At 35.3% G+C, this 13,059-nt stretch overlaps 1 protein-coding gene across 6 annotated transcripts in view; it reads left to right on the top strand.

Moving 5' to 3' along the window:
* Positions 1-13,059, top strand: part of MICU1 (mitochondrial calcium uptake 1) — a 260,341-nt gene that overhangs the window by 132,130 nt on the left and 115,152 nt on the right. For 3 of the 6 annotated variants that reach the window (XM_040485337.1, XM_040485334.1, XM_040485335.1), the window contains 2 exons: positions 9,016-9,021; positions 10,291-10,405. The exons of 1 other annotated variant lie outside the window; for it this stretch is intronic. In XM_040485337.1, coding sequence (XP_040341271.1) covers positions 9,016-9,021; positions 10,291-10,405 — 121 coding nt within the window. The remainder of the gene's footprint in view (positions 1-9,015; positions 9,022-10,290; positions 10,406-13,059) is intronic. 2 more of the 6 variants (XM_040485338.1, XM_040485336.1) reach the window with 1 other exon arrangement.

Below are 13,059 nucleotides of genomic sequence, written 5' to 3'. Positions count from 1 at the left end.
TTTCTTTCTTTCTTTCTTTCTTTCTTTCTTTCTTTCTTTCTTTCTTTTCTTTCTTTTCTTTCTTTCTTTCTTTCTTTCTTTCCATTTTCAACATACTTTGTGACTTTTAAAAATTTATTCAGTATCAAACTCAAATATCTATATTTTCACAGATTCCCTATGTGCCATGGCTAGGTGGTTTGAGGATATCATTTATAATAGAATCAGACCTTTGATTTATAAATACCAGCTAAGGAGCAGTCATACAATGCCAAATAGCCTAAAAATTGGTTCTTTAGTAACTCTCATTTCTTCCCAAATTTTGATATATTTATTTGATTCTCCTCCTAGCTTTAAATAATTTGAGGGATCAAATTTGATAGTTTTATGGCAGTTTGGGTGTTTTTGACTAATAAATGTCATGAATTTTATAAGAAGCATCTTTGGAGTTTTGGATATTCATCCCACTTTTAAATTCTTAGAGTTAATAAGTAGGTGCTTAATCTTAAATGCACCTGAACCACTGTCTGACAAGTGGGTGCTTTAGAAAACATGCATGTAACTTCCCCCCCTCCCCCACCCTTTCCTTCTACCCCTGCCATGGCTCCAGAAGCACGGAAGAACAATGCTTTAATAAAGAATTAGAAGATTATGTTGCACAGAGCATACTGAAAAGCATGGCTAATTTAAAAGTCTTCTTTAAACATCTTTCTCATTTTTAAGGAGCTGCTGCAAAACACAGACATTCTTTGTTCTTTCTCTTAAACATATGCACATACATGTGCATACATGCTATCTCTTTCCTCTGTTCTTCCTGACTTTGATACTTCTATCCCTCTGTCATGTCCCCTCCCCACCCCCTTTTTTTTTGTTCACCTTTCTAGGATCTTTTTTTTTTTTTTTAGTTTCTTTTAGTTTTTTTTTTGTTTTTGTTTTTGTTTTTTGTTTGTTTGTTTTTTTACTTTATTTATTTGAGAGAAAGCATGAGCACAAGGGGGGCAGGGTGAGTCAGAGAGAGAAGGAGAGACAGAATCCCAAGCAGGCTCCACACTGTCAGCGCAGAGCCTGATGCCAGGCTCGATCTCACAAACCATGAGATCATGACCTGAGCCCAAAATTAAGAGTTGGACACTTAACCAAGTGAGCCACCCAGGTGCCCCTAGGATCCTTTTTCGTTCTATATCTTTTCATTCAGATATTTTCAACTTTTTCTTATATGGAGCACATTGGCCTTTTGGCCTCTCCTTCCTACCACTCTACTGAGTTCAGCAGAGATCTCACATGTAGCTACACAAACAGAAATATTTTCTCCTTCAAGAGGACTGAGAGTTGCAAACATGCACATATTCTGTCTAAAGCAGTAGAGGAAGAGGTACCTTCCTAGAGAAAAATCACACTAACTAAATCAGCATTGCAAGGTGTTATTATATATCCCTTATGGAGATATGTTCCAGTAGTAATTCTCAATCAGTATACAACTGAAGGTCTGTTTGGTGACATCTTTATTATCTCTGTACACTTTATAATCGTCTAATAGTGGAGGTGGCTAAGCCTAAACCTGACCTTAAATACGTCTCATGCAGAGGCTTAAGCTACCTTTTTAACCATTCAGATAATTTCATGTTTATTTATACTTTGGCAAACAGTCATACACTTTGTTAATAATCAAAAGACCTTCAAAAGAAAATGGGCTACTCAAATCAGAAAAAAGCATGGAAAAAGTAGCCCCACTTATATGGTAAATTAATTTATATGGTAAAGATGCCAAAATAATTAAATGGGGGAATGGAAGGTGTTTTAACAAATGATTTACAAATAACTATATATCCATATTTTAAAAAAATAAAAAATATACCTTACCCCTTTCCTCACTATACTCACAGTTTACTTGGAATGGATCATAGACCTAAATGTAAAATCTATATCTTTAAGGCTTCTAAAAGAAAATGAGAATATTTTTATGTACTAAAGAGAGGCAAAAATTTATTAGCATATAGAAAGCAATAACCATAAAGGAAAAAATCATTGAGACTTCATGAAAATTTAAAACTTTTGATTGTTAAAAGAGAATTATAAGTCATAAACTAGCAGAAAATATTTTTAATATATGTATTTGACTATATTTGTTATCTGTTGCTGAGTAAAAAATCCAAAGCTTGGAGGCTTAAAACAATCATAATTTCTTGTCACTTATGCTTTCTATAAATAAGGAATTTGGGAGCAATTTGGCTAGATGGTTCTGGCTCAGGCTTTTTCATGAGGTTTAAGTCAGAGATTGGCTAAAGCCTTAACCATCTAGCTTGACTGAGGATGGAAGATTCATTTCTAAGGTGGCTCACTGAAATATCTGGTACTGACTTGTTGAGAAGCCTCAGGTCCTCTCCCTGTAGGCTCTCTACTGTCCTGCCTCAGTGTTCTGTTCAAATGACAGCTGGCTTCCCTCCAACAGAGCAGCATGCCTTTTATGCCTTTTATGACCTAGCCTCAGAGGTCACACATTATCACTTAAGCTGTCGTCTGTTGGTCACACAGACCAACCGGGATTCATTGTGAAGGAGACTAGGTCAACATAAGGATGTGAATAACAGCAGGCAAGAATCCCTGGGATCATCTTGGAGTCTGGCTACCCAGACTCCTTGAAAGGAGTCTCATATCCAGAATGTAGAATGATCAGTGATTTAAAAAAAAAAAAAAAAATGGCCAAAAGACTTGGTTATTTCACAAAGAAAATATATAATTTCCAATAAATAGAGAGTGCTCAACAACATTGGTCAGCAAGGAAATGCACAATAAAACGACAAAGAAATATCACTACCTACCCACTCAAATGGCTAAAATTAAAAAGACTGGCAACACAAATGTTGGCAGTGATGTGGAGTGACTGGAACTCTCATACATTGATGGTGTGAGTAAAAAAGGTACAGTAACTTTGAGGAATGGGGCACCTGAGTGGCTTAGTCGGTAAGCATCTAACTTCAGCTCAGGTCATGATCTCACAGTGTGAGTTCGAGCCCTGTGTCAGGCTCTGTGCTGACAGCTCAGAGACTGGAGCCTGCTTCGGATTCTGTATCTCCCTCTCTGCCCCTTCCCTGCTCATGGTGTCTGTCTGTCTGTCTCTCTTTCTCAAAAGTAAACATTAAAAAAAATTTTTTAAATAAATAACCTTTAGGAAAGTCTAAATAGCCAACAACTGAAAAGAGCCTAAATGTTTATCTGTAAAGGAATGAATAAATCACGTTATTATGTGTGCATTATGATTATATATAAAATAAGTTATAATACAAATTTTTATTTCATTTTTATTTTATTGATGAGTAATATACTTCTCTACAATAAAAACAAACTATTGAAAAATACAGTATGGATGATTCTCAACATTAGGCTGAGCTAAAGAAACTGTATACCAAAGAGTATATCCTGGTGATACTGTTTATAGGAACTTCTAGAAGAGGCAAAACAATCAATGGTATAAAAACATGGTGGGAGTTAACTGTGGAGGAGCATAAAGGAAACAATGGAAATGTTTCCAGTGAAATGTTCTGTATCTTGATGGGGATGTGGGTTACTCCAAATATTTACTTATTTCTTTATAAAATTCATTGTTTTGTACATTAGATTTATGCATTTTACAAAGTAGATTTTACTTAAAACTGTAACAAATACTGAACTCTAGATAATAAGTTTTTTGCAGACATGATTAGCAATTGTGAAACTGCTCTCTGTATATTCTAATATAATCTCTATATACTCTCATTGAGCAAATGAGTAAATATATTGAGGATAATGCGAACCAGGCTTCTCCCTGTTGAAGAAGGGAATAACAAGTGTGTAAGGGGTAAGACTACCTTGTTTCCCATGGTATTAGAATGGAATTGGAAATACCAATATGAATTCATAGTTTGTAACAGACAGATATGTAATCATGAGGAAGCATCAGCCTAATTTAAAGTGAGGGATATTCTTCAATATAATTCACTTTTCAAATCTTTTAGGGTTAAAAAGTGTAAAGAGATTTTTAAAAATGGCGGAGTAGGTAACTCCAAAACCGCATCTCTCCACTAAGACAGTCAGTAAGCTGGCAAAAACTGTCAATCAACTTTTTCGGATCTCTGGAATCGAATCAGACTTTAAACAACCAGGGGAATGTTGAAAGAAGAAGATGCTGAAATTTGATAAGATAAAGTTGTGGCGTACTTACTTGATAACCACTTCCCCACTCCACAGCACAATGGCAGCCATAAAGATTGTGGCCCTCAGTCCTAGTACAACTTGCTTGTGCCAGAGCAAGCAGTGCAGACCTTGCCCTTGGAGAATATAGATGTGGGCAGTGACCTCTCTGGTCAATGAGGCATCTCTGCTTGCAGGCTTGCCTTTGTTTTGCCTTTATTGGAACTCTTAGGGATGGGGTGGCTTCCCAAGTGGCATTTTTCAAAAGCACTTAAAGGTAATAAATATACTAGCGACAGCGGGCTGAGAAAAGCGGCAGACCAACCAAAGAGCCTGGGAAATGAAGAGGCAGCTGGAGATAGAGAACAAGGACTTTGAAGTGCTCCACCGTATACTGAGGAATCTGGAAGGCCTATGCATGCCCGGAACTGAATGAATACTTATAAGAAACCTTAGCAGACCCTAAGCTTTCACCTCTGGCTGCTTTTTATCTTCCATGCAAGCAAGAAGTGAAGGCAAAGACAGATTTTTTAAACAGTGGCTAAGCATTGAAAGAAGGCCCAACACAAAGCCAATCTGTAAAGACATGGAGAGTATTCCCACACATACATATTTGACTCCAGGAATTTAAGGAAATCTCTGTCAGATCACCAGCTGACCTCTAAGGTAATGGAACAGAGACTTGAGTGACCATGCTTGACAAAGCATTCAGTATTTATGAAAAGAATTTAGAAAAGTCACTAAAGAAGTAACTACAACCCACGCAAGCAGCAGCAACAAACCCTGAGGAGGGAGACTCGGGTTCCCAGAGTTACCACATTATAATATACAAAATGTCCAGTTTTCAACAACAAATTATGCTTTCAAAGAATAAAGTATGGCCAATTTCACAGGAAAAAAAATAGGAACTATCCTTGAGAAAGCTTACTACAAACTTTAAATCAATTGGCTTAATATACTTAAAAACCTAAAGGAAACCATAGGCAAAGAACTTAAAGGAAACAAGGAGAATGATGTATGAACTAATAGAGAATATCAACAAAAGAAATTGTTTTAAATTCTGAAAAAAAAGTACAATAACTGAAAGAATTTCATTAAAAGGGTCTAATGGCAGATTTGAACAGGCAGGAAAAAAAGAATCCATGAACTTGAAGATAGGTCAGTTGATATTATCCAGTCTGAGAAATAAAAAAGAATGAAGAGAAATTAACAGAGTTTAAGATACCTTTGTGACATCATTAAGTATACCAACATATGTCTACTAGGAATCCCAGAAGGCAAGGAGAAAGAGAAGAGAGCAATATTTGAAGAAACAATTGCTGAGAGCCTTCCAAATTTATTGAAATATGTGACTCTACTTTAGGATAAATTCACAGATACCTACACTGAGACACATTATAATCAAACTTGAAAACTAAAATGAAGAATCGTGAAAGCAGGGAGTTTGTTGCCAGTAAATCTATCATATTAAAAAAGAAAATGCTTAAGGCTGAAATAAAAGGGCACTAGATACTAACTTGAAGCTATATGAACAAATGACATCAGTTAAGGTGACAACACAGGTAAATAAAAGCCAGTGTTACTGCCATTTTTGGTTTTTAACTCCCTTTTTTTCCTTTGTGATTTAAAAGACAGATGCATAAAATAATAATTATAAATCTGTGTTAATGGGCACACTGTATAAAGATGTAATTTGTGAAAATGACCTCTCCAGGAGCAGAGGGGTTTTTTTAATACTATTGAAGCTAGGTTGGTGTTAATTCAAACTAGATTGCTGTAAATTTAAGATGTTCATCGTAACCTGCAGGTAGCCACTAAGAAGATAACTATGCTTGGTTCCTTTTATAGAAAATAACCAGGGACTCCATAGAGACAGAAATTGTATTAGAGGCTAGAAGAAGAGGGCAGGGGGCTGTGACTGTTTAGTGGGGAAGGGGTTTCCAAATGAGGTGATGAAAAAGTTCTGGAATTAGATAGTGGTGATGGTTTCATAACATTGTGAATGAACTTATTGCCACTGAATTATACACTTTAAAGTGTTAACAGTGGTAAATTTTATGTCAGGTGAATTTTACCACAATTAAAAAAAATTATAAAACATAAACAGTGTGGTCCTGGTGTAAGATAGACATATATATCAATGGAATGAAACTGAGAGCCCAGAAATAAACCCACACATTCGTAGTCGATTTGTTTTCAACAAGGTGCCAAGACCATTCTGTGGTGAAAGACGTCTCTTCAACAAATAGTGTGGGGTCAACTGGATATCCACATGCAAAAGAATGAAGTTGGATCCCTACCTCACATTACATACAAAAATTAACTCAGAGCGGATCAATAACCTAAATGTAAAAGCTAAAACTACCCAGCTATTAGAAGATACATAGGGGTAAATCTTCACACCCCTGGCTTTGGTAGTGGAGTCTTCGATATGACATCAAAAGCACAAGCAACAAGAAAAAGTAGACAAATTGAACTTCATCAATATTTAAACCTTTTCAAAGGACATTATCAAGGTACAGTAGAAAGGCAATGGACAGAGTGGAGAAAACATTTGCAAATCGTACCTGTTATGGGTTTTATATACAGAATATACAAAGAACTCTCACAACTCAATAACAAAAAGACAGATAATCCAATTCTAAAAAAAGGCAAAGGATTTGAAGACATTTCTCCAAAGAAGGTGTGTAAATGACCAACGAACACATGAAAGATGCTCAATATCATTAGGTACTAGGGAAATGTAAATCAAACCACAATGAGATACCACTTCACACTCACTAGAATGGCTACAATTTTTTTAAAAAAGGAAAATAAGTGTTGATGAGGGTATAGAAAAATCGGAATCCTTGTACATTGCTAGTAGTAACATAAAATGGTACAGCCACTGTGGAAAACACTTTGGCCGTTTCTCAAAAACTTAAACACAGAGTTATGATATGACCCAGAAATTCCACTCCTAGGTACATACCCAAAAAAATTGAAAGCAGATAGTCAAACAAATACTTGTACGTGAATGTTCATAGTAGCACTATTCCCAATCGCCAAAAAGTGGTGACAGCCGAACTATCCCTTAATGGATGAATGGATAAACAAATCGTGGTATGTATACAATGGAATATTCATTGGTGATTAAAAGAAATTGATGCCACAACATGGATGAACTGAGAAAACATGTGAAAGGAGCGAAATTCAAAGGCCCACATATTATATGGTTAAAATGGTGAATTTCTGTTACATAAATTTTACCACAAAGATAGTAACAAACCTCCAAAGGAAAAAATAAAGGACAAAAAAACCTGTTTTGGATTAATGAAAATTAAAGAGACATGACAACTAATGCTGTTTATGATGGTGGATTATATCCTGGGCTGGGGAGAAAATAGTTATAAAGGAAATTATTGGAATTGTTAACTGAATTTAAAAATAGACTGGATTAGATAATAGTATGTATCAGTATTAAATATCTTGGTTTCATTAAATTTATGCTATGGTATATAAGAGAATGTGTCTTTGTTCATAGGAAGTGTATATTGAAGTATTTAAATGTAAAAGGGCGTGTGTGTTGAACTTTCAGAGGTACAAAAGAATATATGTATATATAAAATGATAAAGCAACTACGGTAATATGTAAACCATGGGTGAATCTGGGTAAAATGTGTATGAAAGTGTCTTATATTGCTCTTTCCACTATTCTGAGTTCGCAATTATATCAAAATTAAAAGTTACCAACAGAATTAGATTTGTCTTTTGATATCTTCCAAGCAGCAGCATAGTCCAGGTGATTGTTAGAAAAATAATGTTAGCCATGCTTCTTTGTCTTAAGTGCTTCTTTTCACTCTTTCCTTACATGTTTGTCTGTTTCTCATCTTCTGGATCCCAATATATTATTTATTTTATTGGCTTATAGCAATCTCTTTGTAAGATCATTACATAATTAGGGGCACCTGGGTGCCTCAGTCGATTAAGCATCCGACTTCAGCTCAGGTCATGATCACATAGCCTGAGTTCAAGCCCCATGTCCGGCTCTGTGCTGACACCTCGGAGCCTGGAGCCTGCTTCGGATTCTGTGTCTCCTTCTCTCTCTGCCTGGCCCCTGGTCATGCTCTGTCTGTCTGTCTCTCTCTCAGAAATAAACAAACATTAAAAAATTGTTTTAAAGATGATTGCATAATTAATACAAAGTATTCAGCTTTTATACATATTTATTGTTTAGTTAGTAATGTTATGCCTTTGGGAGCCTATTCTCATTTTGTGTATTTTTTCTTACATACTTTATTTTTGCAGTATCTTAGATAATGTAAAAAATGTAACCATTTGTTTCCCTTTTTTGAGAAATTAAAATATTAACCTCCAGTGAAAGGCTTTGCTGCTCTAGTTCTCATCCAGCTGTCTGAAATTTGTGTTCAGTCTGTTGGTAGAAGATCAAGTGTGGTATGAGATTTAACCCTAACTGAAACACATTGGACTATGTGCTCATTTTTGTTGTCCATTCAAAGAAGTAATCTCTAAATCCTGCCAAACGGAACCAAACAGGTGGCTTTCTGTCCACCAGAGATGAGTCAAAGAAGTAATGTCTAAATCCTGCCAAACGGGACCAAACAGGTGGCTTTCTGTCCACCAGAGATGAATCAAAGAAATCCTTTCCTAAGTAGAATGTGCCATCAAAACCTCATACTGCTTTGTCAGCATTCAACTGTGGATTTTTACCTGTTTATGCCTCCTGTTTCATATGAACAAGCAAATACCCAGTAAAGGCTATTTTGGATAGGATTACAAAGAAGATCGTGATGATTCATTTGGTACTTGTGTTTTCAATTGGTTAACCAGTTTTCTTTCCTTTGTGGTGTATGATGGGATCTTCACTAGACAGAGGTAACCTATTGGATAGTTGTGTACCTGGATGCTGGTGTGGTGCTGCTTGTTGGTTTCGTTTTCATGATACTCCTCCTGAGGTTGTGCTTGCAATGCTGCTGCTTATTTTGTGTTTGCATGACATTATTTGATTGCTCTTTGTTGGTTTGGGTTCTTAAAACCTATTTCCTTTTTTTGGTACCCAGAATAATTCATTGAATATCTTTAGTTGGTCCAGAACTTATGGAAATTAGTTCCAAGTCTAACTCTTTGGTGGATCCTTTTCAGTTTTTGAAAATATCTTCAATGTCACAACTAAGTTTATCATTTGGCTACGAATTAAAAAAACAGGGTAGGATTCCTTAAACACCCAGGAAGTCACCACTTGCCAGACAGGCCATTACTGAAGCTAAGAAGTAACTCTGTGAGTTTTATAGATTAAATAGAATTAATATATACATAGAATAAAATCTAAGTTTTAGGAGCATTTCATCACTTAGCTGAAACTTAGGAGCCTCCAGCAAGGTAACAATGAATACAACTAAATTAAATCATGCCTAAATCTTAGTGTGCATGTCTGATTTGCCAGTATCTTTCAGAGGTGTTGTTTCCTCTGCAAACTGTCCTACATTCCAAAGCTAAGATTCTTGGGGGGCCAAGAAACTCTCAGAAATTAGTTTTCTGAGAGTTTGTGTGGGCCTTGAAAATAGTTGCTTACCTCTTTGTTTCTGGTCATTGGTAGTATAGTTTTTCTTGGTCAATTAGCTGACTTTGGGCAGATTGTACTAATTTCATTTTATTTTATTTGTTTCTTTTGTATCTTTTCTACTTTATATACCTCTATAGAAAAAGGCAGATTGTTTTTATTTTTATTAATTTTATTTTTTTGAAGTTTTTAATTCCAGTATAGTTAACATACAGTGTTATATTAGTTTCAGTTGTACAATATAGTGATTCAGCAATTCAGGTGGATTGTTTTTAAAACCAAGAAACAAAACCAGTCCTGAAGTGAGCCTGTATATGTCAAATGGCAGGAGTTCATAAAATTGAAATTATTTTCTAGTGTTACTATTAAGCCAGTGTTGAGACAAACAAGATCATCTTTTGTCTTGTAAGTTTAGTCATCTTGAAAACTGTAAAGGATCCATTAATTTGGAATGGCCATCAGAGAAATGCTTATGATAAGTAGCATAAAACTGTCAGATAAATGGTGTTTCATCTCTATCTATCTGTGTTCTCATTCTGTTATATCTTCTTTTTATCTTTTGGTGGGATCCATGCATATAATAGAAAATTTCCCAGGAACGAGAAAAATTTGCTGATGAAGGCAGTATATTTTATACCCTTGGAGAATGTGGACTCATATCCTTTTCAGACTACATTTTCCTTACAACTGTTCTTTCCAGTAAGTATAAACTTTTCTTTTTATTCGTTTATAGGGAGCATAAAGGACTATAAAAAAAAAGTTCATTGGAGGGAGAAATAAGACATGTTTGTAGAGTTAATTATAAGTTAACATACAATTTCATTTGTTATAAATTCTCTATAACTTGTATTTAGAACCACCTGAGAAAGAGGAAGAAAAATAAAATATCAAGATAAAGTTAAAAAAAAAAGAAAAAGACAAATCAGTGAAGTTAAATCTACCTTTAAGTGTTTGAACCCCTGTATTCTTTTAAGATAAATTGTATATTGCCTGGTCCTTGTAGCCTTCATTAATGTTTCTACTTCCCTGTTAAAACACGAATTGATCAGGGCACCCAGGTGGCTCAGTCGGTTGAATGTCTGACTCTTCATTTTGGCTCCAGTCATGATTTCATGGTTCATGAATCTGAGCCCCACATCGGGGGGTTGGGATTCTCTGTCTCCCTGGGATTCTCTGCTTGAGATTCTCTGTCTCTCTCCCTCTCGCCTCTTCCTCCACTTGCGTGTACATGCTTGCTCTCTCTCTCTCTCTCTCAAAAGTAAGTAAACAAATGTTAAAAAAAAAAAAAAACACATAATCTGTCATTTCTCTACTAAAGAAGAAAATTGGCTCGGTTTTTCTACTTGTGTTGAATATTCACTTTTGAATCTTAAGGATTACCTCTTAAGACAAAAACTCAAATTTGACTCATTTAGAGCACTGATGAATTGCTGATTTTTTAAAGCTAAACAATTTGGTTGATAAGTATGCTACTCTAAGTGGTTTTTTTTTTTTTAACTGTTCAGAAAAACAAAAACAAAATATGTATGTTTCTAGCTTTCTGTGTATATCCTATTAAAATCTATCTAAATTGAACCAAAGAGATCTGATTTGTATGTTTGAAAGAGATGATTCTCTAAATTTTTTCTAATTACTTTTGACATAATGTCTAATTTGATGTCTAATTTGTTTGACATACCAAACAAAAATTACTTCCTCTTTCTTCCTTTCTCTAGGCTAGTCATCTCTAAAGATAAAACTTTAAAATAGTTTTTAATAAATGACATACACAAGACACAGTTCCTGCCATGGCTCTGACCACTCTTACCCTTCTTTCCTCTGTTGACAGAAAAATGAAGAAATATAGACTAACATGCCTTACCACAGTTGTCTTTGGGATACCAAAGTGTCTCAATAAATTCATGTGGTAAACCAGTGCTCTAACAGAGGAGATACACACACACACACACACACACACACACACACACACACACACATTGATTTGTTATGAAGATCCAAGGTAGTGAACTAAATAAAATAACATTTACGGTCTTAAGTTGGGTATTGTTAAAGTTAGTTGTGATTTCCAAAGTTATTGTGGTTTCCAAAATAGTCTTCAGTTGATATCCTGGCCCCAACACTTCTAAGCTTTGTGATTAGGGGAAAGTCAGTGAACTTGTTCATCTGTTTTGTTTGCAAAGTGAAGGTGGAAGTAATAACAAACCCACATGATTTGAGGATTATGAGATCAGGAATATAAAGTACCTACTTCACTGCCTAGTATTTAGTAAGTATGAAATTTGTCTGGGTTTTTATTCTTGATATCCTGTAACAAATGTTATTTCATATCTGATTTAAATGTTATTTCATATCTGATTGTCATAAAAAAAAAACAGCAGAATTGGTAGAGATTTTTAAGCTTTGTGTGTGTGTGTGTGTGTGTGTGTGTGTGTGTGTGTGTGTGTGTGTGTATGACTTTGTATAGAATTTGCATTCAGCGTGATGTGGCAGAAAGGAGTACTGCATTAAATGAAGAGACCCAGCTTGGAGAACTGTAGTAATATACACTGTATACAGTGGCAGTAGTTCCTGCAAATATTTGTTGAGCTGAAATGAGATTTTAATTTGTATCTAATTCTCAGTCCTATTACCTTCATATCTTTCTGAAGGTCAGAAGGACCACAGAGCAGAACCTTCAGAATACCCTGCACATTGTGTAGCTCCTTTGATAAATTCAACCATTTTAGAGCAGGTAAAAGTCACATTACCCTTAAATTCTGGAAACCACTCCAAGTAGCTCTACTGGTCCAGGCACCTCTTTACTTCTTGACGCTCACCTCCTAGCTTAAACATGGTGAGTGATTTACAAAAAGTGCTTGGTATGACAATGTCACATATAGTTGACCCTTGAACAAAGCTGGGGTTAGCGACACTGGTACTCTCCACCCACCCCACAGGCGAAAATCTGGGTATAACTTTTGACTCCCCCAAAACATAACTATTAATAGCCTACATAACTTCAATTAACATGCGTTTTGTATGCCATATGTATTATATACTGTATTCTTACAGTAAAGTAAGCTAGGAAAAAAATGTTATTAATAAAATCATAAGGAAGAGAAAGTACATTTACAATACTGTACTGTGCCTAGAAAAATTCATACATAAGTAGACGCCCACAGTTCAAGCCTGTGTTGTTCAAGGGTCAGCTGTACTTTATATATTTCCAGGGATGAGAAAATAGAATAAGAATATGATTTGCTAAGCGAAATTAGTCAGAGAAAGACAAATATCTTATGACTTCACTCATATGAGGACTTTAAGGGACAAAACAGATGAACGTAAGGGAAGGGAAACAAAAATAATATAAAAAC

Source organism: Herpailurus yagouaroundi, unplaced genomic scaffold (assembly GCF_014898765.1).
Source record: "Herpailurus yagouaroundi ecotype Mexico unplaced genomic scaffold, PumYag 163, whole genome shotgun sequence".
In the NCBI taxonomy this organism is placed as follows: domain Eukaryota; kingdom Metazoa; phylum Chordata; class Mammalia; order Carnivora; family Felidae; genus Herpailurus; species Herpailurus yagouaroundi.
This window is presented reverse-complemented; position numbering and strand designations above follow the sequence as displayed.